The 27,567-nt window shown below is 46.9% G+C and overlaps 1 protein-coding gene across 3 annotated transcripts; it reads right to left on the bottom strand.

Moving 5' to 3' along the window:
* Window positions 1-1,428: 1,428 nt before the first annotated feature.
* LOC310694593 (V-set and immunoglobulin domain-containing protein 8-like) lies at window positions 1,429-27,567 on the bottom strand. 3 transcript variants are annotated; one of them, XM_083477819.1, is made up of 8 exons: window positions 27,488-27,567; window positions 23,325-23,565; window positions 13,322-13,500; window positions 11,953-12,154; window positions 10,213-10,377; window positions 9,722-9,844; window positions 8,393-8,612; window positions 1,429-5,428 (listed from the first exon to the last, which is right to left on the bottom strand). In XM_083477819.1, exons 2-8 carry the CDS (start codon window positions 23,371-23,373, stop codon window positions 4,948-4,950), a joined length of 1,419 nt encoding a protein of 472 aa, XP_083333945.1. In that variant the 5' UTR covers window positions 23,374-23,565; window positions 27,488-27,567; the 3' UTR covers window positions 1,429-4,947. The 3 variants fall into 3 exon arrangements, with proteins under 3 accessions (XP_083333945.1, XP_083333944.1, XP_083333946.1); XM_083477818.1 differs by lacking the exons at window positions 23,325-23,565; window positions 27,488-27,567 and adding an exon at window positions 18,608-21,297; XM_083477820.1 differs by lacking the exons at window positions 23,325-23,565; window positions 27,488-27,567 and adding an exon at window positions 17,449-17,470.

The raw sequence follows: 27,567 nt of genomic DNA, 5'->3' as shown, positions 1-27,567 counted from the left end.
TCACAATCAGTTTTGTCGGTCAGAAGCCCACTCCATCCTCTTCTTGTCTGTGGATCGGCCCCGCCCCCCACAAAGTGCATGCAAAAATTGTGTTTACATTGTACACACTTTTCCCTAACAGTGTTATAGGTTTGCAGTGTATGTCTTGGTCTCGATTATATCTGTGGGTCCTTTCCAGGCCTCTGATTCTCTACCAAGGAGGCTTAGAATCTAGTAGAAGAGGCTACTGAACTGGCCAGGCCAGTTTTTTTATAAGAGAATGGCCGTAGCTTCCTAGCTAAGTATCACCATTTACATGTCCAAAAAGGTTGCTCTGTTGCCAAAGAGACAAATGAGATTAATCCTCCCCCTCCCCACCTAGCTGTAAGCAGCATCACTTTGTAGGGACAGAGAACAATAGGCAAAGGGGCTGTGCTGGAAGCTGGATACACAAAGGCTGGTCATGTTCTGGGCCGCACCCAAAGCTTTGGCTTAAGGATCTCCCTGGGAACCTAATGGGAAGGTAATATCTGTTGGCGTATTAATTCTGTGAGACCCTCCATCCTTTGCTTAGGTAGTAAAAAGGTAAAGGGACCCCTGACCATTAGGTTCAGTCGTGGCTCTGGGGTTGCGGCGCTCATCTCGCTTTATTGGCTGAGGGTGCCGGCGTACAGCTTCCGGGTCATGTGGCCAGCAAGCCAGAGCAGCGCACGGAAGCGCCGTTTACCTTCCCGCTGGAGTGGTACCTATTTATCTACTTGCACTTTGACATGCTTTCGAACTGCTAGGTTGGCAGGAGCAGGGACCAAGCAAAGGGAGCTCATCCCATCGCAGGGATTCGAACCACCAACCTTCTGATCGGCAAGTCCTAGGCTCTGTAGTTTAACCCACAGCGCCACCCACGTCCCTGCTTAGGTAGTATATTTGTGTAATTCCTGAAGGCGCCACAGCCATTGATCTTTATCCCAAGGAAACCAAACTCTAGAGAGGGGCAAACATCCCTGACAGCTCTTACTGCTCAGAGACTGGGTTGCAACGAACAATATGTACTTTGAGTTGTATCTACTTAAGCTCTACTCAGAGAAGACCTATCATATGCTAGTCATGTTCATTTAATGTCACTGGGGCTCCTCTGAGTAGCACTTAAATTGAATAGAACACTTTGTATAACCCCACCCCACAACACACACATTGAAACTTGATTTACTTTTCATATCTGATTATCCAAAGAATGGGGAAATGTGGATTAAATGGAGCGGGAATGCATAGGTTGGAGTTTTTCTTCATTGCAAGGGGTTGGACTAGATTACTTTTGGGGGTCCTTTCCAACTCTACAGTTCTGTGATTTTGATGAAGTGACACTTGCATGCTTAGGTAACAGCAAATCCACAGCAAACTTGTGTATGAATGAAACCTTGGTTTCGGCGCAACACAACAACATGGCTACTATTGAAGTGATAATTAAAGGCAGATGATTTATTGAACCACAAAAATATTCAAGAGCCTAGTGCATTTTTTAGGCTATACAGCCCTCCTTCAGGGAAATATCTCAGAAGCAATTAACAATCCTTATTACATTTAATTGAAGGGAACTAACCATATACACATTTTTAAAAACACGCACACACATACACACAGAAGGATTATGATGATACTCAAGTATACAGTTACAAAAATCCTGCATCTTGAACTGAAAAGGGCTTCTTAAAATAAAAAAGAACATTCATTCTCAAAAGCATTTTAAAATGGCGAAATGGTTTCCAAACATGACAATTTACAAACAGAAACATTTGTTCATGTGCTCTGTCTTGCGAAGGAGAGGGTGTGATCTCTTTGGAATCCTTGTATGGCAAGAGAGGACAACACTTTTTTGTCAAGAACCACATTCCCTTGCGAGTAATTTAATGGGGCTGTTTTTTTCCTGTGGGTGCAGCCAAAGCCAACAGTGGGCAGGATCAACTCCTCTCTCCCTTCTCCATTTTTTCTCTCCCTTTGACATCCCCTTCTCTCTCTCTCTCCCTCTCTCCCTCCCTCTCTCTCTCTCTCTCTCCTACCCCCTCCCCAGGCCATCAGGGGATGAGCACATTGTTCCTTACCAGAAGTCTCAAGCTATTCCTTGCATAGGACTTTTCAAATTAGACTGATGGTCACATAAAATTAGACTGAGGACTGCAAGTGGACCTATGGATGAAGGTCACCCGTTCCTGGTGAATGGAACTCCAAAGACAAAAAAAGACAGCTGCAGCAGTAAATTTAAGAGCAACATTTAACCGTGGAGCTATTTATTATTTTTCACCTGCCGCTGTAATTGACCCTCTCTATTTCTGCGTGCGAAACCACCTCCATTCTTTGGAAAAGAAGGGATGGGAAACCACAGACCCAGAGGTCAGATGTGGCCCTCAAGGCCTCTCTGCCTAGCCCTCAAAACTCTCCCCAGGTCACACCATTCCCTGAGTGATTTTGCCAGGGCGGAATGTGACTTTGAACCCTGATAATACCTCTTACTTGCATGGAGGGAGAAGTGAGTGAGCTTAGTGTGTGTAAAAAGTAGCCTACTGCTTTACATTTGTCCCTACCCTCTCCCAAACCCCCACAGTTGCCTCTGGCTCCACCCACCATGGTCACATGGCCCTTGGAAGGTTGTCTGGGAGGAAATGCGGCCCTTAGACTGAAAAATTGATTCCTTGCCCCTGATTTAGAATGGCATATGCACAGCTGGGATACTGTTCTATGAACATTTACCCAAAAGCGAGCTCCGCTGAATTGAGTGGGACTTGCTTTTGAGTAAATTTGCAAAAGGATCAGGCTATTCGAAGCGTTTGTATTCCACTGCTGTAGAAAGTGTGCTTAGGAAAACAGGACTGTTACAAATGCCATTCTGTCGTTTAACTAATACTGTTATCGTTTCATATTGTGCTCTTGTTTTCTGAGAAGCATTCATTCATAAAAACAAAAACAAAAAAAGCTGCTAAAATAACAAGCCTAACTCTAATAATACTCAGCATTTGTATGGCGCTTTTGCAGGATGAAAGCATTCCTCACACATTGTCTTGTCATAATACTTACAACTACAGTCATACCTCGGGTTACAGACGCTTCAGGTTGCGTTTTTTCAGGATTTGGACCGCCGAAACCTGGAAGTACCGGAACGGGTTACTTCCAGGTTTAGGCGGTTGCGCATGCACGGAAGCGCCAAATCGCAACCCGCGCGTGCACAAATGCGCAGACATAGGTTGTGAACGTTGCAGGTTGTGAAGGTGCATCCCGTACGGATCACGTTTGCAACCCGTGCATCCACTGTAATAATGTTTTGAGCACTTAAATTGGGGGTGCTTGCAAAAGCGAGCGCCCTCATTTGAAGACTCGCTACTGGAACTCAGGCAAGCAGGGTTGCCTCCAACCTGCCCTTGCCCCAGAGGTCCAGAGACTTAGTTTGGGGTAAGGAGACTAGTATCAGTACCAGAACAGGGAAAGAGTACCAGATGTGGCCCGCAGGCCAGATCTTCCCTTCCCCTACCCTTGCGGGCCAACTTTGACAGTTAGGAAGGGCTGGCGACCTGCCAATCACCTGAAATAATGATGATGCCGGCTGACAATTTGAAAAAGGCTCACCTTTGGAGTCCATTTGCACTGGATAAAAACAGCTTGGAACTGGACTTCAGAAAGTGAGACCTTTCAGTGCTTATCAGCTGATGGGCACCAAGAGACATCGCTTTGAAATCCCTTCACAGGGGACTTCAATACAAAATGCTTGCAGACAGATTTCAAAGTGATGTCGGGAGTGGGTCCGTGGGTGTAGTTTGTGGGGGGAGGAAATGGCCTTGTGGGTCAGAGATTCCCCACCTCTGCCATTCACATGCCCATCACCCCCAGCAAGAAAATGGGGCAATTTGCATCGTTTCCAACAAGAAAAAAACCCTCCAAGAGAAAACGCTCTGGTGGCACTGTGGGGAACCCTCTGCCACGGCCTTCCCTGCTCCCAAATTTGGTTTGGGGTTGTGTCTAAGGGAGGGGAAGGTGACAATGGTGGAGGCAAAACCCTTTTTGGGTTGAACTTCAGGATGCATACCTTCCTATGGAAAGGAGGCCAATATATTAGGGTAATTCCAATGGTGCCAATAATGGGGCTGAGGCAGAGGGGCAAACTTTGAAGGCTTTAAAAAAAAGTGCATTGGCCTCCCTCTCCCTCCCTCTCAGTGAGAGAAGGTTTATTCTCATGGGGAGCCACTACTCCTTCCCATTCCTATTCAGCCAGAGTGGAGGTCCATACATTGTCAGGGCTGTGTTGTAGGCAAGTGTTTAAGGTGAACCAGGAACCAGAAGTCATAGGACAAGCCAGTAGTCAAGACCAAAGAACGGGAAATGAGGAAACGGGGACAAGGAGCAAGCCAAAGGTCAAGGCCAAAGGTCAAATCAGGAGACGGGGGTCAAGGAGCAAGCCAAACTTCAGGGCCAAAGGTCATATCAGGAGAAGAGGTCAAGGAGAAGGCCAGAGGTGAGGACCAAAGGTCGAATCAGGAGATGGGGGTCAAGGAGAAAGCCAGAGGTCAGGGCCAAAGGTCAAATCAGGGAATGGAGGAGGAAGTCAGACGTCAAGACCAAAGAATAGCCAAGGATGCTCAGGAGGCCCTCATTGTTCAAGGCTTAGCTGGGACAGGAAGCATCTTTGCACTGCTTCCTGCCCTGAAGGATCCAATAGCTAGCCTGGGTGGGCAGAGTCAGAGCAGTACCAGAAGGTTCTTGATGGTGAACCCCACGACCTGCAGTTCTGTGATTCACCACACGGGACGGCGGCACACAGACAGATCCCAACAGCGGCTGGTACTTGTAGACATACATGAAGATGGGAGGCCGGCTGATGAGTTTGATCTCCACCTCTGAATGAGAAGTCGGCAACATCTATCCCCAGCACCCGTGGTGCATCAACATTCCCTGTCCCACCCCCCTCCCCTCCGCCCGGCATTCGCCTCATATCAAAAGCCCTTCTTTGCTTGCAGATCGCATCATGACTACGGTGCCCTTGTAGGGCCTGGTGTTTCCATCCTGCCAGCGGATGCAGCCGGGATCCGAGGCGGGCGTGGAGAACTTCTGCGGCTCGGAGTAGATCTGATGCCTCGGACTGGAGCCTTTGTAGTTCTCCCCCTTGACGTATCCAGGAACGGAGTCGATTGCTGCGGGATAAGCATCCTTCCCTTTAGCAGGGTAGTAGTGCTCAGAAACATCTCCTTGCTCCGAGCTGGGGGGAGACGGGATTTCGGGGGCCAGGACGACGCTCACGTCGCTGTCGGGGGGAGACGTCATCTTCACCTGAACGATGGGGGAGGCGTACTTGCGGCACTGCGTGTACTGGCCAGTCCGTGTCTGGTAGCCGCCAAGCAGGGAATGGAGGCTGCTTGCGCGACTGAACGCCTGGCTGCACGGTCTGCTTGGAGGAGCATCGGCATCCACACTGCAAGAAACAGGGCAGGGGGCGGGAAAGGCAGGGGGAAACCACAAATCAGCTCAGGGTTAGGTGAAACGTGTGTCTCCTGCAACAAAATGTTGCAGCACAGAGGCTTTCATCCTGACAAGCGTTCCAATCAGCCAGCAATGTTTCATTTCATGAGCGTGGGCACAAAGGAAGTTGCTTTAAAGAATCTGGTTTTACCTCAGGGGTCAGCAACCTTTTTCAGCTGTGGGTCAGTCCACCATCCCTCAGACCATGTGGTGGGCTGGACTATATATATTTTTTTGGGGGGGGAATTAACAAATTCCTATGCCCCACAAATACCCCAGAGCATAGGCGCCGACTCCATGGGGCCTGAGGGGGCTCGAGCCGCCTCAAAAATTTTTTGGGGGGGCTCAGCCCCCCCAATAATCTCGGGCGCCCTTCCAGCAGAGCGCCGCCGCCGTCCCCCGCCTCCTCCCCATCTGCTCCCTCGCCAGCCAGCCAGCCAGCCGTGCGCCCTAGTCGGAGAGCCCCGGCCATCCCCCGCGAGATTAGGGAATCCCCAGGGGCAGGGGCTCCTGCCTTGCTGCTTCGCAGCACCACCGCCACTGCCAAGGCACTGCCGGGGGGAATTTCCTTCCTCCTGGCGGTTTCAGCCCCCGCGAGAACAGGGGAATCCCAACCGGCCACACCTCCCAGCCAGCCAGCCAGCCTATTTAGGGCCGGAGCGGAGGGGGCTCGCCCTCTCTTCTCCGGCTAGCCCCACGTTTCCCGCATATCAGCTGTTCCGGAGCTGATTAATAGGCGCAGCACGCTCTCCCCTATTCGCTCACGAGGAGGCGGCGCCACTTTATTTGCATATTCATGAGCTTATTTATTATTCATGAGCTTTCCCGGGCCCCCCCAATATTTTTTATAAGTCCGCGTCCCTGCCCCAGAGATGCATTTTAAATAAAAGCACACATTCTACTCTTGTAAAAACACGCTGATTCCCGGACCGTCTGCGGGAAGGATTGAGAAGGCAATTGGGCTGCATCCAGCCCCCGGGTCTTAGGTTGCCTACCCCTGTTTTAGCTTATTGTTTATCTCAGTTCTTCCTTCTGAATGTTTTAAGCGCTTGCCTCACAGTAAAGCGATGGACTATGCTGAATCAGCAAATTTAACAGCTAAAAATAAGAGAACTTAACGACGGCTGTCTTATGGAAAAATGGAAGCCTTTTTCGGATTACTTAAAGAAATACTGTAACATGATGAGTTCGCGAGCAGGATTTGAACCATGAGCAACAGAAAGAACTGGAGGTTATTGTAATTAAGGTTCTGGTATACAAGAGCAACAACAGAGTGCAGCAAAGGGGTGGAATAAAAAACACCACAGAAAATGGGATGGGAACCCGATAAAACAAAAGGAAAATTTTTATGCATTGAAAGGTTTATGTGAAATTTTATAAATAGATTAATAGAGCTTTAAAGGGAAGAATATGGTTAGAATGTGTTAAGACAATTATAGGATAGAAAACAGAGAAAGATGGGAAGGAATTGCTGAAACAATTAATGGAAGTGGAATACAAAAAGGGAGGCGTGAGGAGGTCGAGGAAATAAGGGAAAGAAAGACAAGATGCTGAAATTGGATTGTGTTTTAAATGGTTTTTGTTTTGTTTTGTTTTGCTTTGTTTCTTTTATTTTGTATTGTATGTTTTTTTTTCTTTATGGTTTTTTGTAGTGTTGTGTTGAACTTGTTGGAAAATTAATAAATATTTTTTTTTAAAAAAAAGAAAGGTTTATGTGAAATTTGTGGAAATTTAATAAAATTTATTTAAATGCCTGTTTCTTTGCAGTAATTTGAATATTTTGCTCTTTTTGTAATGTGCTTCTTACAATCAAGCAGTATATACAATGTTGTGAAATCAATAGTAATAAATATTGTATTAATAAATATATACTGAACGAGACCATTGGCCCATCTAGTGCAATATTGTCTACACTGACTGGCAGTAGCTGTCTGGGGTTTCAGGCAGGGGACATTCCCAGCCTTACCTATAGATGCTGGGGATTGAGCAGGCACCTTCTGTATGCAGAGCAGATGCTCTGCCATTGAGGCTCCGCTCCTTGCCTCTAACACACACTTCTGCAAACCACATCTTGTGGCAGGGAGTTCCATAAGTTAACTAGGTTATTGTTTTGTTACCCTGAATATGAGTCCTAGGGGCTGGTGTTGCTTTGAATACCAGCACTGCCTGTCCTGGGAAGGGACCTGCCTACCGGACCTGTATATTTGTGAATAATCTGTAATATCCGTGCATTATGAAGCCATTACAAGTGCCCATTTCTTTCTCTGCACAAGGAAATTGAGCCTCTTAATTATTTCCTCTAACTGCTTGGAGAAGGGAGGAGCACAAAACCATTACAGTTGATTTAGGAACTCATAGCCTGCTCTTCCCATGCTCAGAGCAGTCCATTAACAATTACTCATAAAATTCATTTGTTTACTCCTGAATTCCCTGCTTGGGTTTTTTGGGGGGGTGTTTCTTATTCATTCTTTTGCTCTGATTAACCTCGGAAGTCCCTCCCCCTTTTCTTCTACTGCCCTGGCTTGCTTTTAGAAATTATAGTGTGTAATTCTTCTCCGACGCCCCCACTTATTCCAACCCTTCCTTTTGAGATGTGAGAATGGAGATGAAATTTGATTCTGTTTGCCTTTAAAGAGTGAACTGGCCCACTTTGCACTTCCCAAAACAATTCATGAACCAAATCACAGCCATCCTGTGATGTCTGCAATTCTCTGGAGTTTGCAGAGCCCTAACTACGGGGGCGGGTGGGGGGAGCTAGCCAGGTTTTTTGCCCCGGGAGAAGCCTCTGGGAGGTGCCCTTGAGGCTCTCAGCCTGTGCGTATGTATGCAAATGTGCATGGGGGGGTTGCCAAATGGGGTCTTTGACCCAGGTGAAATAAAGCCTAGTCTTGCCCCTGCCTTGGGCTACAATGCTCACCAGATCTCGCTGGCTTTGGTCTCCTGGTTCGGCTCCTGAGTGCAGCCGGAACAGCAGCAGTCCCAGCAATAATCCTTCCCGCAGTAGCAACCTGGGCAACCGCTACACCAGTTTTTCCCGCAGCAGCATGAACAGCACCAGATGATCCCCCCAATGATCAGGGCCAGGGCCAGGAGGGGGATGATGATGGATCCCGCAATGATCAAACCTCTTTGGTAACCTGCAATGAAAGGGCTCTTCAGTTACTCTTTCTCTCGCTCCCTAGTACAGTGGGACCTTGATTCTCGGACAGCTTAGTTGCCGAACAGATTGACTCCCGAACGCTGCAAACCCAGAAGCGAGTGTTCCAGTCTGCAAAAGTTTTTCGGAAGCCAAACGTCCGACGCGACTTCTGCTTGAGTGCAGGAAGCCCCTGCAGCCAATCGGAAGGAGCACCTTGGTTTTTGAACAGTTTCGGGAGTCGAACGGGCTTCTGGAATGGATTAAGTTCGAGAACCACTGTATTACAGTACCACTGTATTACAGTAGATGCGCTATTTAAGCCTGATTTTCTTGCGTGATTACAGTTTTGTGTGGTGGTGGTGGGGGGGGAATGAATGAATGAAGAGCAAAGGGGAGAGGAAACAGTTGAAAGGTGTTGTCCGAGATCTCACGAAGACCCTACGAGATCTTGCATGACCTTCCCAGGTTTTGTTGCTGCAGAAAGAGGCTGTAAGCCATCCGCCTTGCTTACCCACTCTGGGAAGGTTGCGCAAAGAACTCTGTGGGGCTCCTACAACATATTGTGAGGCCCTCTGAGATCTCAAAAGAGATATTGTGAGATTTTGGACAGCTCCTCTGGGAGGCTATCTTATCATCACCTAACATTCCCATGAATCAATATTCTACAAAAGTAAATAAAATATCTGCCGCCTCTCCTGGGACCCCTTTCATGTTTATGATTTATTTAGCAGGATTTATATACTGCTAAACAAACAAACAAACAAACAAACAAACAAACAAACAAACAAACACCCCTCGAAATGGTTTACATAAATGTTCATTAAAACAAACACCCCAAAAGCCCAACTTTAAAAACAAAACATGTAATAAATTTTAATAAATTGCAATAAAAATGTAATAAAACAACATGTTTGGGCAGCTATGAAGCTGGTGGGATGTGGGATTGGGCGCGTGCAGCCCTGTTTTTAAATGGACACTCCTCCCAAAAAACAGGGAAAGTAGTGCTGAACAAAAATGCCCCCCCCCCCCCCGCATTCACTCTCCCACATACCTGTGCCAGTTTTGTCTGGGTAAGTTGCCTTAGTGACAAACCCCGCCTTCGCTTACCTCCGCCAAAGTAGATGTCCACGGAGCAATAGGCTACGCCAACGTTATTCCGCACACTGCACTGGTAGGTACCCACATGGTCTTCGCACAAATCCCTGATGTGGAGGTCTCCAGGGACAGAGCCTGCAGAAACAAGAGTGTGAAGGCCTGGTTAATTGGAATGCTTCTGAGAAAGTCCAGAGAGCCTGATCCTCTCCCAATCCTGGTCCGGAGTGGCGTCCAAACTTTTTTCAAAGAGGGCCCGATTTGATGAAGTGAAGGGCTGTGGGGGCCAACCAAAGTTATTGACCTTTTTTTAGGATTGAAGTTTTTGAGCTTCTTTTAGGATTGAAGTTGTTGAGGGTTTTTTTAAGGATTTTACCCCAGGAAATAAACTGCCACAGGGGCCAGATTAAACCGACCAGCGGCCTGGATTAGGCCCCTGAAACGAACTTTGAACATGCCTGCCCTATAGTTTTCCTCCCCCTGGCCCCACTGTTGTCATCACTCACCCATTGATCCTCCGGGGGGCATCCAGTCCCTGAACTGATGTCCATGCGTCATGGACCACTGGTAGGTGAGGGGCGGTGAGCCCGTGGAAGTGAAGCAGCGCAGTGTGACATCAGCCCCATAGGCTATTTCACCGATTATCGAGCATTGCGGGAGTAAGGGTCTTTCTAGATTGGCAGAGAGAAGATGTCAGTTTCCTACTACGGCAGGGAGCCACCAACCTTTCTAGATCAGCGAGCGTCATAAGCTTTTAAGGGTGCACACATATAGTAGACAAAATACACTCCACGGAAACCCATCTCTCACCCTTCAAAATATTAGGAAATATTCCTTGAGAAAAACCTCACATTTTGGCAAACAGAACAATCCCCAAAAGCCATTTTGACTCTCCCGAAATGACCTCAAATATTCCTCTGCAGTAGAAGGAAGAAAATGGGGGAAAGCTTTCCAATTGTCTTTTCACTTGCAAATCCCGTCAACAAAACTGCCTGGAATCTAGGGGGCTTACCTACTTGCCGCAAATCCAAGTTTCTGTTAAACTGAGCAAACTGTCAATAGGTGTAAGTTTGTAAATAAGAGATTCAGGAACTAAAGTATTTACAATCTCAATGGGATGGTCAGGCTCCCCAGGAAATGCCATCAGTGACCATTATCAGGACCCTGGCAGACAGGATTTATGTTGTAGACCACCTCCTGTGATGTATGTAAGATGCTTTTAGGATGGTCTTTGGCTAAGGGGTTGGGCAATTTCAAAGGTCTTTAAAGGTTCCTGCACACTGGTCTCTCTTACCTCCTTACAAGGAGGTGAGGGAACTCTGTTGCAACAGAAAAATAAAGTTTTGCCTTGCTTTCACTGCATCCTGCCTCCATCCATTCACCTCTGACCGACTTGGGGAATCAGTCCCTTGGAGAGTTGGGCAGCAAAATCAACCCCCCCAATTTTTCTGTAACAGTGGGCATATATGGATTTTTTTATGAGTGCTGTGGGTACCACCCTTTCTAGTCACTTCTCTCCCCCCATCCCTCCTGCAATATAATTTGCACTCCACACCTGGTTGGATGCTACCTATTCATTCAAAGAAGGGGAACCTCAAGTCCAGGGGCCAACTGTGCCCTCTCAGGCTTTGCTAGCTCACTCTCAGCTTTCTCCCTCCCTGGCCCTACTTTGCACACCAAGGGCTTTTGCAGAGCAGGAATGTGTTCTTGAACTCTGATTTAGGGTTGCGTCCCGTGCTAGTCCTACTCAGAGTAGACCCACTGAAATCAATAAACATGACCCATTTAGAATAATAGAATTGTAGAGTTGGAAGGGACCCAACACGAAGCTGTCACGTACGGGGATCGAACCTGAAACCTTGACGTTATCAGCACCATGCTGCAACCAACTGAACTATGCAGGCATTCAACTTGGGTCCATTGATTTCAGTGGGTCTTTTCTGAGCAAGACTAGCATTGGATACAAGCCAATGCCTGCCTGGGCTGAGGAGAGAGAGGTGTGTGTTTGGAAGCTAGATAAAAATTGCATGCATTGCTCCACCCACTATTGCCTCTGGCCCCCCACACCCCTGGTAGTGGCCCTTGGAAGGCTGTCCTGGAAGGAATGTCACCCTCAGGCCTTTTCCCACCCCTGCATTAAAAGATGAGGATCTGCCCTCTGAAACATGCTTAAGGCTACAGTCTTAACCCCTCCTGTTAGGCAACACCACCATCACCCCAAGAATGGCACAAGAGATGAGGTCCACCTTGTACAGTGATGGTCACTTTGTGGCTGGCTTCTGTGGTCTTCTTCACCGTGCATTCGTATGTGGCTGAGTCAGTGATCTGCACATCACGTAGTTGCATGGAGGCATCATACAGGCTGGGATCTGGAGAGATGAAACCCACCCTCTGCTGGAGATCAGGAGGTCCAGGGTAGATGACACGGTTATCATGGTAACTCAGGAGCTTGTGAGGAATCAGACAAGGAGAGGTTGATGGAAAACACATTGGACAGAGGAGAGTGGAGCTTTGTGCATTTTATGATGCTAGTCCTTATGACGGAAAAGTTATGTTTTGACATCAGCAGTGCCCACAGAAATCTCTGAAGCCAGAGGAATGTGCTGAGTAATAGTTTTAGCAGCTGACCTAGCCTAGCTCAACCAGAATCTTTTATTCAAACTAGTAAAAATGGCAAACTAAAGTAAGTCATGCAAATGTCCATCATTTGCATATTTTGTGCAGGTGGGAGAGAACAATTCCTTAGGGACACAGGATTTTGCTTAATTATTTAGTATTATTGTTATTTAACTGGGGGCAGAGGCTCTCTTCTACTCCATGAATCGCAGAAAACAGCTCTTTGGAGACAACCAAACCAGTCTCAGGTTCTACTTGTGTGCACATTTCTTGGGTGCAGGACTCATGGAACTCTGTGGGGTTTACTTCTGACTTGCCATGTTGGCTTGGCCTGCAACACTCTCCTAGCAATGCAGGGATCTCAACGCTAAGGCGTTCCTCTCTTTCTCGAGCTGGGAGACTAAACCCAGCGACTTACAGATGCAACTAAATTACTAAACTGTAAACAGAAACACAATCCATCTCACACCAGCGGGGAAGACTGTGACCAGGTGAATGGTTTGCCTGCTCAGTCTGCCGCCCAGATGCTCACTGTCAATAAGCATCTTCAGTGCCCCTGTTCTCCCTTTTTTATGTTTATACTGGGCTTGGACCAGGCAACTCTTCAAGAAGAGCAGGAGACTCCAACATGGCACCCACAGAAAGGCTGAATAAATATCCCCTCAAAAATCCACAGTGCTCTTCCTGCTCAGTCAGCCATTTTGTGACTGACGCCCACAACACTTCCTCAAAATAATAACTATAATAATAATAATTATTATACTCCACCCATCTGACCGAGTTGCCCCAGACACTCTGGATGGGGATTCTAAGTGTGCCGACAGGCCCCCACCCCCCCAAAAAAATTGGTGACCCCTGAAGTAGCAGATACCTTCCAATAAGAGGGCTGTCCTCCCTGAAGCAGAACCCACGATCACCCTACCAGCAGTCTCAGCAATCACTAGATGCCCATCTCTGCCAGGGAGACGGGGACACAGGGTTTGAAAACCACAAACTCACCGGGTAATCCTGGGGATGTGGACCTGGCCTCACTTGCTTCCATTCAATGTCCCAGCCATTGTCCGGAGTGTCGTCTTCCGGGTCTGATGCAAATGGGCACCCCAGCTTGACCGACTCCCCTTTGGGAAGGTAGATGACATCCTGCCCCTTTTCCTTGATCCTCACAGCAAAACAGGAAACTAAAAACAAAGAGCCACATAGCAATTAAACCAGGTCTTTTTTAAATTAAACAAACAAACAAACAATTTTTTATTGGTTTTTAAGCAAATACAATAACCATTAAACACTTATCCAGCAGTACAGTACAACTAATAGTGTTTGTTTTATCCATTGTTTCTAGACATAACACTTGCTCATTCAACATTCAAACATATTACTTAACATACGCTCTCTGCTGAGAATATTGAGCAGCTGGTGTCAGAAGATTTTAATTTTTGGTCATTAACATAGTCAAAGAAGGGGTCCCGTTTCTTGGAAGGTGTCTCTATTCATTAGGCTCTTAATTGCCCTCCTGTGTCTAGTGAGACCTTGCTGTATCCCAGATAATATTCTCCCAGACTAAAACCAGGTTTTTTTCTACCAGAAAAGGTTTTGCAAAGTGTGGTGCCTTTCATAAGAATGCGGCAGAAGTCCACTACCACAGAATTCCTGACAGGCCATCCAGTCTGTGCTAAAGAACCTGTAATGAAGACCCACCAACCTCTGAGCAAGACTCTGTTCCACTGCTGAAGGTATTGTCGGGAAGTTCGTCCCAACGTTTGTCAAAATCCACTTCCTTGCAATTTGAACCCACTAGTGTGCAACCTCTCTGAAGCAGCAGAATGCTGCATTATCTATGCAAAAGACATTTGAAGATGGCTATTAAGAACACAAGAGCCCTGCTGGATCAAGGCAGCTGCACATATGGTTGCAGCTTTTTAACAAAGTGTATGCCAGTGAAACACTGAAAAGAGGTGCTGATGATGGCCACTAGCTTGAACAACTTTGCAAGAGGATAATAATAATAATAATTATATATATATATATATATATATATATATATATATATATATATATTACCCCGCCCATCTGGCTGGGTTTCCCCAGCCACTCTGGGCGGCTTCCAACAAAGATTAAAAATACATTAAAATGTCACACATTAAAATCTTCCCTAAACAGGGCTGCCTTCAGATGTCTTCTAAATGTCAGGTAGTTGTTTATCTCTTTGACATCTGATGGGAGGGCGTTCCACAAGGCAGGCGCCACTACCAAGAAGGCCCTCTGCTTGGTTCCCTGTAGCTCTGCTTCTCACAGTGAAAAAACTGCCAGAAGGCCTTCGGCGTTGGACCTCAGCGTCCGGGCAGAATGATGGGGGTAGAGACGCTCCTTCAGGTATACTGGACCGAGGCCGTTTAGGGCTTTAAAGGTCAGCACCAACACTTTGAATTGTGCTTGGAAACATACTGGGAGCCAATGTAGGTCTTTCAGGACTGGTTTTATGTGGTCTCAGCGGCTGCTCCCAGTCACCAGTCTATCTGCCGCATTCTGGATTAGTTGTAGTTTCAAGTCACCTTCAAAAGTAGCACCACGTAGAGCGCATTGCAGTAGTCCAAGCGGGAGATTACTAGAGCATGCACCACTCTGGCAAGACAGTCCGCAGGCAGGTAGGGTCTCAGCTGGCGTACCAGATGGAGCTGGTAGACAGCTGCCCTGGATACAGAACTTACCTGTGCCTCCATGGACAGCTGTGAGTCCAAAATGACTCCCAGGCTGCACACCTGGTCCTTCAGGGGCACAGTTACCCCATTCAGGACCAGGGAGCGCTGCACAGCAGCCCACCCCCTGTCCCCCAAGAACAGTACTTCTGTCTTGTCAGGATTCAGCCTCAATCCATTAGCCACCATCCATCCTCCAACCGCCTCCAGGCACTCACACAGGACCTTCACTGCCTTTACTGGTTCCGATTTAAAAGAGAGGTAGAGCTGGGTATCATCCGCATATTGATGGACACCCAGCCCAAACCCCCTGATGATCTCTCTCAGTGGCTTCACGCATATGTTAAAAAGCATGGGGGAGAGGACAGAACCCTGAGGCTCCCCACAAGTGAGGGCCCAGGGGTGTGAACACTCATCCCCCACCACCACTTTCTGGACATGGCCTAGGAGGAAGGAGCGGAACCACTGTATAACAGTGCCCCCAGCTCCCAGCTCCTCTAGACAGTCCAGAAGGTTGTTATGGTTGATGGTGTCAAAGGCCACTGAGAGATCCAGCAGAACCAGGAAACAGCTCTCACTTTTGTCCCTAGCACACCGGAGATCATCAACCAGTGCAACCAAGGCAGTTTCAGTCCTATGATGAGGTCTGAATCCCAATGGGAAGGGATCCAAATGGTCCGCATCCTCCAGGCTTGCCTGGAGTTGTTCAGCAACCACCTGCTCCATTAGACGGATCACAGAGAATAAGGCTACTGCCCTCCTTCCGAGGCAATACAGACATTCCCACACTTATGTGCGATAAACTTACGCACGTCTGTGTATATGCACGGCTCCGGGATATAAATAAAGAGATTCAAACCAGGAAATGGTGGGAGAGAGCTGGAGAGCCCCCATGGCTCACCAGGAGACCCTCCCTGCAGCCCAAAGAGGATGCCGTTGAGGGCGAAGGAAGCCCCAAAGAGACTGGAGGTGAAGTGGGGCTTTGTTTACACCGCTCAGCCTCCTTGCCTAGCAGCTGAGGTCCTTGGTAGCGCAGCCACTGCCACAGCGGCTTTTCTACGCATCATCCGGCCTCCAGCCAACCCCAGAGCTTCAGCTCTAGTTGAAGAGAGAGTTGTGTGGAGAGCAAGCAGAAAAAAGAGCTGGAGAGCAGGGGAAAACGGGCATTTAGAGGCTTTTTAGAGGGTGTGCTCCACTTACGCGATTTTCGCTTATGAGTGCGGGGGCCTGGAACTTAACCCCCGCCTAAGTGGGGGGGAATGGACGCCTATATACATCTGAGAACCAGTTGCTGGAAACCATAAGATGGAAGAGAGCTGTATTGCTCATGTCATGCTTGGGGTTTTCCCCCCAGAAGCAACTGGCTGGCCACCGTGAGAACAGAATGCTGGACTTGAGTGGGTCTTTGGCCTGATCCAGCAGCGCTCTTCTAATAATAATAATAATGTCCCGTGACTGTAATTGGTTTTAACTTTCATCTGCCCCACCTGCAATAAAACATGTTTCTCCCGTATCAGTCCATAAAGGTGTAACTCACCAACGCTTTGACATTGCCCCCGAAGGCACAGCCTTCCATTGTCTCCAGAGATGGATGCCGACAAGTTTTCAACATATGGTTTTAAAGAGTTTTAACTTTCCTTGGGAATCTGCTGGTGAACGGTGGGTAATAAATTTAGGAACCACCCCCACCACAACAGCAGCAAAGTTCCTTATGTTCTGAACTGCACCACCGACTCCCTCTTTGTTTCCTCAATCCAGTTCAAAGTACTCCTTAGGATATTCCAAGCCATGCACGATTTAGCATCAGGATATCTGATGGACCTGCCTTCTGCTATATTCATTTATATTTGATCTATATTCTGCTTTTCAACTGAATGATCCTCAAGGCGACTTACAGGGGGCTGCAATTAATAATATATTAAATTAAATTATAAATAAAATTTAAAAATATGCTTGTGCCACCTTTAAAGTGGGGCAGCCGGGGGGGGGGGGAGAGAAACCTCACCAAAGCACCATACAATTAAAATACCACAAAGTACAAACAACAATTTGTGGGGCTACCCTTGGAACGTCAAGGGCAGCCCTCAGAAACCTCAGCTGGTCTAAAACACATTTACTGGGGTCAGGGATGATGGGCGCTTTAGTCCAACAACAAGTTTCCCACCCCCTGTTTTAGAGACTGGATTTTTATTACTTGCCTACCATAATTATTTTTTACTTTGCTTTTCCACACTGATTATTATGATGTTTTATTATGCTTCTCAATGCAGCTGCTTTTAAACTGTTTTACTGCTGGCTTTTAATGCTGTTTCTTCCTTTTAATGCATGGCTGCTTTTATTGTGTTTTTCGATTTCCCTAAGCCACCTTGCCCTAGTTCGCACGGCACAGTAAGCCCCTTTGCTCTTCTTGGGTCCTTTTCGAGCCATACTGACCCATACTGAGAACGCTATCCAAACTGGGAGTCATAATCTTTCTCCTCACTCAGGTTTAAAAATGAGGTTGCATAGAATGGTGCGCTGGGATTTAATTTATTAGCAAGCTTCCTTCAGTTGCTGCCCTTTCTTTAGAGAGGCAGTCAACACAGCTGCTGCAGTAACAATATTCCTCCTCAGGAAAAAAAGTGTGGGTGCCCGTTTATATATCATCTGCTGCCCATTGTAGCACCCAGTAAGTGGCAGCCATTTTGAATTATCCAGAGTTCAACAAGCACCTCAGAAGAGGGCATTCTGAAGGGAAACAAAGCAGTGGCTGCTCTGATTCTCTTCCCCACATACAAAACAATAATCATAATCATAATCACCGCTCAAAACATAGCTGAAACAAAACAGGCAATTTCAACGGCTGTGGAACAGTCCTTGTCAGTCCAGTATGGCCCTAACCTGATATTAGGATTATTTCCTACCCTTTCGTTGAAAACACAGCGAGTCTCTGGTGCTTGTTGTGCTTAGTCATACCTGCTGTGAAAACTGAGATCGTTGTCTAGGATTAAGATAATAAACGGGTATGATAATAGTTTAGAAACATTCAGAAACCTGTTCCCCAACTCTATCTAATTAAAATTATGGGATACCCTCCAACAGTCCTTGTTTACTTGGAACAACCCTGATTTTCTCGCCCTTGTCTCCAGGAAATCACGGTTCCCGTAGATTGAGGAATTGAGTAAAGAAAAGGGCGTAAGCTTGTGCGTTTCCCCAAATGGGAATCCAGTTTAGGAATCGGAGCTCTGCATGAGGAGCTCCACTCAAAAGCATTGTCAACACCTAAAATGTTCATTATAATGATAAACCATTGATGGGAGGGAGGTTCAAGTACTCAAGATCAGCCCTGCTAGATCAGGCCAAAAGGCCAATCTAATCTAGCATCCTGTTGGCCACAGTGGTCAATGAGATGTCTCTGAGAAGCCCACAAGTGGGCCATAATAACTGCAACAGCCCTCTCCCCACATGCAGCTCCCAACTTCTAGTATTCAGAGGGTATATCGCCTCCGACAGTGAAGGCAGAACGCAGGCATTGTGGGGTCTGATAGCCCAATCTCCTATGAATTTGTCCAATCCTCTTTTATACCTCTTCATGTTCGTGGCCCTCACATACAGCTGGTGGGAGTGAAATCCATGCAGAGGGCTAGCCTTGTGGGCTGGGCCGGCCCTCCCATTAGACGGGTTGAATCTCTTGCCTCAGGCGGCAGTTCACAAAGAGCAGCAGACTGGTATCCCTCAACCAGACCACCTGCTCAGCCACGGTTTGGCTCAGTCACCCTCCGGCTTGTCCACTATCCCCACCCATCTCCCTGTGCTTGCACTGACATAGCTCTGTGGCAGAGCATCTACTTTGAATGCAGAAGGTGAATCCGTGGCAGGTTGGGCCGGGGAGAGAAATCCTGGACAGGCCTCTGCCCATCAGTGTGGAGAATACTGGAGTATGTGGCCTAGCGTGGACTGACTCAGTAGGATGTAGCTTCCTCCGTTCCTACTGAAGTATGAGGAAGCAACAGCAAAGGTCACTGAGCTGGTGGCGTCAGTGGCTACAGCACATCCCGCCAGTGGGTAATATTGCAGCCATTTTGAAACTCCTTTGCTGGTAGAGATCAGTGAGATCTCTGCAAGGACGAGGGGGAAATGGCTCTGCGCTTTCTCTGCCCCTTATGACTCAGACTCCGTTCTGCACCAGGAGCCTTTGCTTCTAACTATTGTTAAGAGTTTGGGTTTTAAGATGGGTGTCAGACCCCCCTAATCTAGCAAGTGTTAGAATTTAATACAGATTTCTAAGGCTTGGAATAGCCAGGCTAGCCGCCTGCTGAGGCGATCGCCTGGGTGATGAGCCATTAAGGGGAATTCAGGGGTTCAGTGTGAGACGGCAAATGGGTGGGGGCCCCTCCCTCAATGGAAAAGGCCAGAGTTTGGAGCAGAGGTAGCAGTGATGTGACCTAGAGGTAAAGCAGCAAGCTGGAGAGAGAGTCAAAGCAACAATTGAGACTAGTGTTTGATCTCTGTTTGAATCCAAAGCTGTAGCTATGGGAGAAACAAGACCCCTTTTGGGGTATTAATGCTGAGAACCCCTCCACCGTATGCTCAGGTTGCACATATGCACAAATAAACCGTATATCCCAAAGACACCACAGTCTCCTCTGTGGAAAACATGAACCCTGGCTAAGTGCCTGGAACCCCTGGAATCTCACGCCACTCAGAGTTTGGGGTGGTGTGCAACACTGTGGTGTCAGAAGTGGAGTTTCCAGAGTGTGGGTGGGCAGCTGAAGGGCTTGGGCAGCAAACAGATGCAGTCAGTAGCTGAAGGCAAGAGGGAAGATGGTGCCTCAGAGAAAGGTGAGCAGGCTAGAGCTGAGGAGCTGCTGCTGCTTGATTTCTCCGTTCCTTGAGAGCACGCTGTGGGGAACGGGGTGCAGGAGGAATTGGAGGTGAGTGTGAACGTGCAGGAGGAGCAGCCAGTACCTGAGGAAATGATGGTGTTTTCTTTGGTGGAGGAAAAGCTCGAGACCTATGTGCATGCAGCTGGCTCCTGCTGAATTGGGAGAGATAAACCCCTCAATGATTTTGGCCCTTGGGTGCCCCAATATGGCATTGTGGGGTGGGAACCAGTCCCTATATTGGGTGCAGCCCTTAAGTAGTCTGGGCAGCCAGGGTCATCCAGGGTCCCATGAGTTTTGGGGGCAAGAGTCACTGTGAGGGTTATTTTCCTTTGTTTGGGCCCGTGAAGCATTTAAGTAAGCAGAGGTGGTGGGATTCCTGGCTGCCATTTTGGGTGGACTGAGCCACCTGATCTTGAGTATAAGGACTTGTGCCAGGACTTTGGATTTGCACTTTGGGGCAGGGGTTGAAGTGGATGGGCCCAGGGGCAGCCAGAGGAAGAAAGAGAAGGAGACTCCCAGTGTGCCTGTGAGGAAGCAGATGTGCTCCTAGAGTTGGGTCTTGCAGCCCTGCTTGCAGCTACAGAAACTGTTTTGGGACTCAAGTGTGAGTCTGGAGCCCCTGATCCACAACCTGAGGTGAGCCGAAGTGAAACTGAAGTCTGGTGCTGTGATTTGAGCCTCAAAGTAGCTGTTGATCTACTGGGACCTTTGTGAAATCCCAAGGAAAAGAGTAATGTAGGCAACTGCATGGTGTGTATTGGGACTGCTTATTCGCTGCATGGATTCTTCCTGCAAATTTTAGCATTTATTATTATTATTTTTTAAATGCTGTTATTTTTGCATGCTGGAAACTGTTTAATGGTTTTTAGGAATTGTAGTAGCACCAGGATAAGGATGAGCAAGGGTAACGAAGCTCTAGTACTAAGGCTTGCATTCTGTCTTAAACATGTTGGAAACCCATTATTTTGGGGCTGCCAAATGTGGGAGACTGGGTAAGCTGCTTTGGGATGCAGAATTGACTGGGAGTGTGCGCCAAGGAGAAAGAGGGAGGCCTTAAGAGATCCTGATGGACTGGAACTTGCATGAAAGAAATAAACTGTTACTCTCCTGGTGTTGGATTAATAGTGTAATTGTGTTATATTATTAGTTCTTGATGATGTGTGTTGCTAACTTGCCTGTTATTTTTCCTCAGGGAAGCTGTACTTTGCTGTTTGTTTGTACATCTAGGAACAGATGTTCTTGGGGAGGGGGTAGTGTTATGAGTTAGGAGCATTAAACTGATTCCTCTAATCCCTGGATCCAGAAAGTGTTAGAACTTAATCAAGGCTTCTAAATCTTGGACTAGATAAACTAGCCTCCTGGTGAAGAGCCATTAAGAGGGATTAAGGGGCTCGGTGTGAGATAGCAAATGGGGGGGGGGGCTTGTTTGAATCCAAGGTTGCGGCTATGGGAGAAACAAGACCCTTTTGAGATGTTAATGCTATGAAGCCCTCCATTGTAGGCTCAGGTTGTCTATATGTGTAAATAAACCATATATCATAAAGACACCACAGTCTCCGCTGTGCGTCATTCCAAAAGGAGACATGAACCCTTGGTAAGTGCCTGGAAGCCCTGGAATCTCATGCCACTTTGAGATTGGGGTGGCCTGCAACACTATTATAATTAGCAGCAAGTCGTGGACATCCTCCACTTGTTTGACCAAATTAAGGGGTGCGAAATTGGGGTCAATCTCAAGCAGGCAGCATCCTTGCCAATCTTCCCCAAACACCTCTTTCTCCTGCTTTCCTTCCTCAAGAAACTCACATTTTCCCCATGACTTAAACCACTTACTGCTTAGTACCCAGCTGCAAGAAACATTAGAGGATATACAATTCCATTTGCTTAGAAGAGGAGGCAAATTGGGGTGCGGGGCATTTTGCAGGGAAACTGAGGATGGCAAGAGCAAAGCCAATAATGGGCAGAGCCAGGGACAGATGTTCTTGTTTAACTAATCTGGAATGCCATGATGAAAAATGAAGGAAGACAATCTCAGAAGGGGAGTTCCCAATCTTATGCAGAGCTGCTCTGCAGGAAGTCTCATTGGGTTTGCTTTCAAACAGGGATATCATGGATACCACCTACCCACCAGGGCTCCTTTGTTGGGAAGGGTAGAATATAAAGTTAATAATAATAGTAGTAGTAATAATAATAATAATAGTTTATTACAACACAGCTGCTGTTCTGGAAAACAAAGTCCCTTCTGACCATAGCACACACAAACAATATAGAAGTCTACCAGTTTGTTTTCAGACAGCTGGTTGGGATTTTTTCCCACCCACTAGCCATACAACCGGAGGAACATAACAACAACTACTAAATAATAATAATAATAAAAATAATGTAACATTGCTATTAGGTTGTCGCCAATGCTGGTCCTACCCAGAGTAAACCCACTGAAGTTAATAAGCACAACTAACAGGTTCATTACTTTCAACAGGTCTACTCTGAGTAGAATTTAGGTACAACTTTTCCTATGTTGTGAAGGCTGAAATTTCAATTAAGTGGAGCAGGGTCAAGATATTAACTGATATGCATGAAATTTCAGATATAGCTATATAATCCCTAGTGTAGTAAGATAAGACCTTTGGAGCAGGCATTTTCATTAAAAAAAATTATTTTCAGTGGCGGCACCGCTGTCCCAGGATGTGGTTACCAGGCTACTCTAGATCAGTGTTTCCCAACCTTGGGTTGCCAGCTGATTTTGGACTACAACTCCCATCCTCCCTAGCTAGCAAGACCAGCGGGCAAGAATGATGGGAACTGTAGTCCAAAAACAGCTGGAGACCCAAGGTTGGGAAACACTGCTCTAGATGACCACATTACAGATGTCCTTTGGCGCTTTTTCTTCTCCAAGGCTTTTAATGATTAGTATTGCTGCTTTTCTCTGCATTTATTTATTTATTTATTTAAATTTATTTAAATCTGCTTGCCTGCATTTTTATTATGATGATAAAACAGAATAAATTGAATACAATCCTTTCAATTAAAAATGATGGCATTGTAAAAAAATTAATGACAGCATGCGTGTATACTAAATTGTGCTTTTTAAAAAATATTCCCTCCCCGCTCAGCTTAAAGATTCTCCTGGTAGTGTACATTTATCCTCACAACAACCCTGTGAGGTAGGTTAGGCTGGGCCACCAGAATGGGGATTTGGATCCTCTAGCCACTGACACCCCAGCCACTACACCACACTGCCTCTCATCAAAGGCAACACTCTTTTTCTTCATCGTAAAACAATATAAAATATTGGGTTCTCTCATGGGCTATTGCCCTTTAGTTTGTGCTCACCTCTTCTTTGTCGCTTTTACAACACAGAAATTAAATGCATGCATGCATGCAGAAAGAAAGAAAGAAAGAAAGAAAGAAAGAAAGAAAGAAAGAAAGAAAGAAATGTAGCCTTACCTAGCATCACGCAGAAGACGAGGGATCGAAAATCCTTGTTCCCTGGCATTGCAAAAAAAATGAAGCTGGACTTCTGTGAAGAGCGGGTGCTGAAGAGGCTTGTTGCAGGCTCCAAGGCAAGCAGAGTCTGTCAACTGATGATCTGGAGACGGGTGTCAAATCTTCTCCTGGGCTCACTTAGTCTGCGCTGTCAGGATTCCTTTGGGTTGACTTGCAGCAGGTGACTGAGGGCCTCCAAACTCTGTAAAAGGAGCCAGTGACCCATCCCAGTTTCCTTTGAAGTAATTGCAATGCACACTTAACAATTAGGTCACACTTTCATCTGAGAGGTTGCCAAACACACACACACACACACACAACCAAAGATGTGTGCAAGTCAGGTCCCTTGCTGGGATCCACACGCCTAAACTTTAGGGCAAGTCCGTTCAGTTTCCTCAGGTCTTTTATTTATTTATTTTTGAAATTATCCTAAAATAATACGTTGCAAAGAAAACCACAGAGCTATTTGCTGCTGGGCTTTGGATCCAGGATGTGGCATAGAGCACTTGAGGAAGGGAGCTTTTCCTTTATTTTGATGTATTGTGCAATTAATATACAATGAGCTTGCTGCCCTGTGATCCAAGCACGCTTGTAGAACATTTCCCCTCCATTCTGCAATTTGTTTGATTATTATTTTTTAAGCACGGAATTCCAAATTTTTCTTCACACATTTTTACCTAAGAGATGAGCACTTTTTAATCTAAAAGACACATTTTAGTATGTTTTTGAGCTGCATAAACGGCAACCTTCGGAGAAGAGGATTGTATTTTGACCTGTGAAGTAGTCCAGGAAGTGAAAATAAAGTCAGTTTGCTTACAAAATGTCCATTCAAGCATCTCTGGTCCAAAATGACTCCCAGGCTGCGCACCTGGTCCTTCAGGGGCACAGTTATCCCATTCAGGACCAGGGAGTCCTCCACACCCACAGGTCTTCCATTAATTTGTCAAATCCTTTTGTAAAACCATCCAAGTAACACTTCCGTAATGCCCTGGTGTCACGGTGGGACATCCTTGTAGGGAAGGAGAGCAGGCCAGAACGGTGGCTGCTAGGTGGCAGCTACCCCAAACAGTTTCGCTGACACTTTCACCAAAGGGGCAGCGCACATTTAAACAACAACAATTAAACCTCCACCCCCCACAGGTCCAGCTTGACAGGTGGGTATCATAGAATTGTAGAGTTGGAAGGGACCACCAAGGCTCATCTAGTCGAACCCCCGGCAGTGCAGGAATAAGGCTGTTTATTTCATTGCATGGCATTGTGCTGGTCATTGGGGCTGCCATGCACAGCTCTATTGCAAGCCTCAGGGATCCAGTTGATGGTTGATGCTTACAAGAGCACTGGGCAGAGGACTCTGCAGTCCCCTGCCATGGCCCAGGCAAGTCTTTGCCTACCCCACACACAATGTCATATATGGCGTCCAGTGTAAGGCAGGTGGGGCCTGGCTTGAGTAAATTAAGCTAAGTGATTAATCACCCAAATATTAATCAACCCTATTTTTTAAACTGATGAGTTCATCAGCAATTTTTTTAGTACTGGAGAAGTAAGAAGGCCCAGTCAGTGGGTCAGTCCACTGGCTTGTTAACCAGAAGGTTGATGGTTTGAGCCCACCCAGGGACAGTTGTGGGTAGGATCCCTGCATTTCAGGGGGTTGGACTAGATGACCCTCAGGGTCCCTTCCAACGATGATTCTATGATATGGCTGGCCACCTTTTTAATGTTTTTGGTTCGTTGTGACAGCAACACACTGAAACCGATATAGATGCAAGAAGAAAACTGTCACGCCCTTAACACCTTGTATCATTGAATAAGATCAGACCACAGAATAATTAAGCGAGGAAAGCTACAACCCAGTTGGGACAAACTTCTGAGGCGGCAAAGAGATAGGATCAGGCTGCCTTAAATCTAAACCACCCACCACTGCCTGTTATTAGGAAAACCAAAGTATCACCACCCGAAACTGTTTAGAGCTAGACATAGGAACTCACTGAGGTGGTACATTCATGAAATTCACCAGCGTTTTAGCTACTTGCAGAACTCTGCTAAGTGTGCACACAGCTCCACTGGATGTGTGTCGCAGTGTTGTCTGTGCAGGGGATGTACAGAAAGTTTGTGTGTTAATTTTATGAACGTATACTGTTACATGCAACCATTACCCAAATATATGCCTTTTTGAACACATTATCTGCCTGGAGAACTGCATTGCAAAATTCAGAGAAGTGCAGATTTTGAAGGATGGCTGTATTTTGCCTGGCACATTTGCTTTGGAAATTGCAAATTAGGCAAGCTTGCCTTCAAATGTGAACTGAATCAAATTTCTGCTTAATCCCTACTCCCCAATAAATGGGGTAACCAAAATATTCCTTTGTTGGGGGAGGTTCCATTTGAACTATACATTTAAAGCAGTATGGCTTTCCCCATAAACAGTCATGGCTTTCCCCAAAGTCTTCTGGGAATTACAGTTCATTCAGGGTGATGAGAGTCATTGGAAGACCTCTCCCCATTCCCCTCACAGAGCTACAATTTCTCAGAGTGGTTTAACAACCAGTTGTAGCTCTATGAGGGGAATAGGGCTCTCTCAACAACTCCCAGCATCCTTAACAAACTACAACTCCCAGGATTCTTTGTGGGGAGCCATGGCTGTTGAATGTGGCATGATACTGCTTTAAATGTGTAGAACAGGATGGGGCCAAAATCCTTGCTTGTGGAGAGCTAACAAAAGGCAGAAGGCTGTGCAATAAAGTGTGTTACTGAAGGTACGATGTCCAGTGAATTATTTGGTGGTGGAATGAAAGAGCAATCTGCAATCTGAAGCTGCAATACAGGTTGTCCCAGACTCTTAGTATCCATCTGCTTGCACAAGGCTGGGGAGCCTGTCAGCCTCCAGGTCAGTGGTTTCCAAATGTTTTCGAACCTCTGCCCCCTTGATTCCACCCACAGTGCCCACTACTCTGCCCTATAAAAGGCATTGTGCAGAACAGTGGTTTGCATGGCCAGCTAAAGAAGATAACAACACAGTAAAATTCAGCACTCCCACGAATTAAGATGCGAGGGTGAAGGAAATTGACAGCATGTAATCTTTATACATGAGTGGCTTCCCAAACATGCACAGCCCTTCACCTACTACAGACGTGCGGTAACTACTAAGAAAACCAATAGCTATTCCCGATAATTGTGATTAGTGACAACTCAGAGTTGTAAATACATACAAACGTGACCAAAGGAAATAGCTTTGAAAGCGTTAAGAGCAATAAAGCCTTAAATAAGAGGTGAGGAAGGTGTTTCTCTCTGGGCCAGGGCTTCCTAAACTTGGGTCTCCGGCTGGACTACAACTCCCATCATCCCTAGCTAGCAGGACCTGTGGTCAGGGATGATGGGAGCTGCAGTCCAACAACAGCTGCAGACCCAGGTTTGGGAAACACTGCTCTAGGCTCTAGCCTGGTCCATCGTAAACAAGGAATAAACATTCTGGGAGGGGCCCAACTCCAGCACCCCACTGCCATCTCCTTGCTTCTTACTGCCCCTCTAGGTACTCTCAGTCCCCCTACAAGGGGTGGTAAAGGTAAAGGGACCCCGACAGTTAAGTCCAGTTGCAAACGACTCTGGGGTTGTAGGCTCATCTCGCTTTACAGGCCGAGGAAGCCAGCGTTTGTCTGCTCCTCAGACAGTTTGTCCAGGTCATGTGGCCAGCATGACTAAGCTGCTTCTGGCGCAACAGAACACTGACACCAGAGCAGCGCATGAAAACATTGTTTTCCTTCCCGCCGGAGTGGTACCTATTTATCTACTTGCACTTTGACGTGCTTTCGAACTGCTAGGTTGGCAGGAGCTGGGACTGAGCAACGGGAGCTCACCCCATCGCGGGGATTCGAACCACCGACCTTCTGATTGACAAACCCAAAGGCTCAGTGGTTTAGACCACAGAGCCACCCGCATCCCAGAATAAGGAGCGGTACCAACCACTTTGAGAACCACAGCTGCAGATGTTGCTGACTCCCATCCTCCCTCACTATTGGGCAGTGCTGGTTGGGGCTGATGGGAGTCAGATTTCCAAGATACCTGGAAGGTCTCTAGCGCCCACATGCCAGCCCAGCCCAGGCCAGATCAGGCTCCCTCCCAAACGGTACCTTGCTCCACGCCTCTTCGACCGTGCATCCGGGCCCAGCCTCTCCGCTTTCTATCATCCTGCATCAGGAAGGGAAGGAAG

Source organism: Podarcis liolepis, assembly GCF_965112155.1.
Source record: "Podarcis liolepis genome assembly, chromosome: 15".
Classification (NCBI taxonomy): Eukaryota; Metazoa; Chordata; class Lepidosauria; order Squamata; family Lacertidae; genus Podarcis; species Podarcis liolepis.
This window is presented reverse-complemented; position numbering and strand designations above follow the sequence as displayed.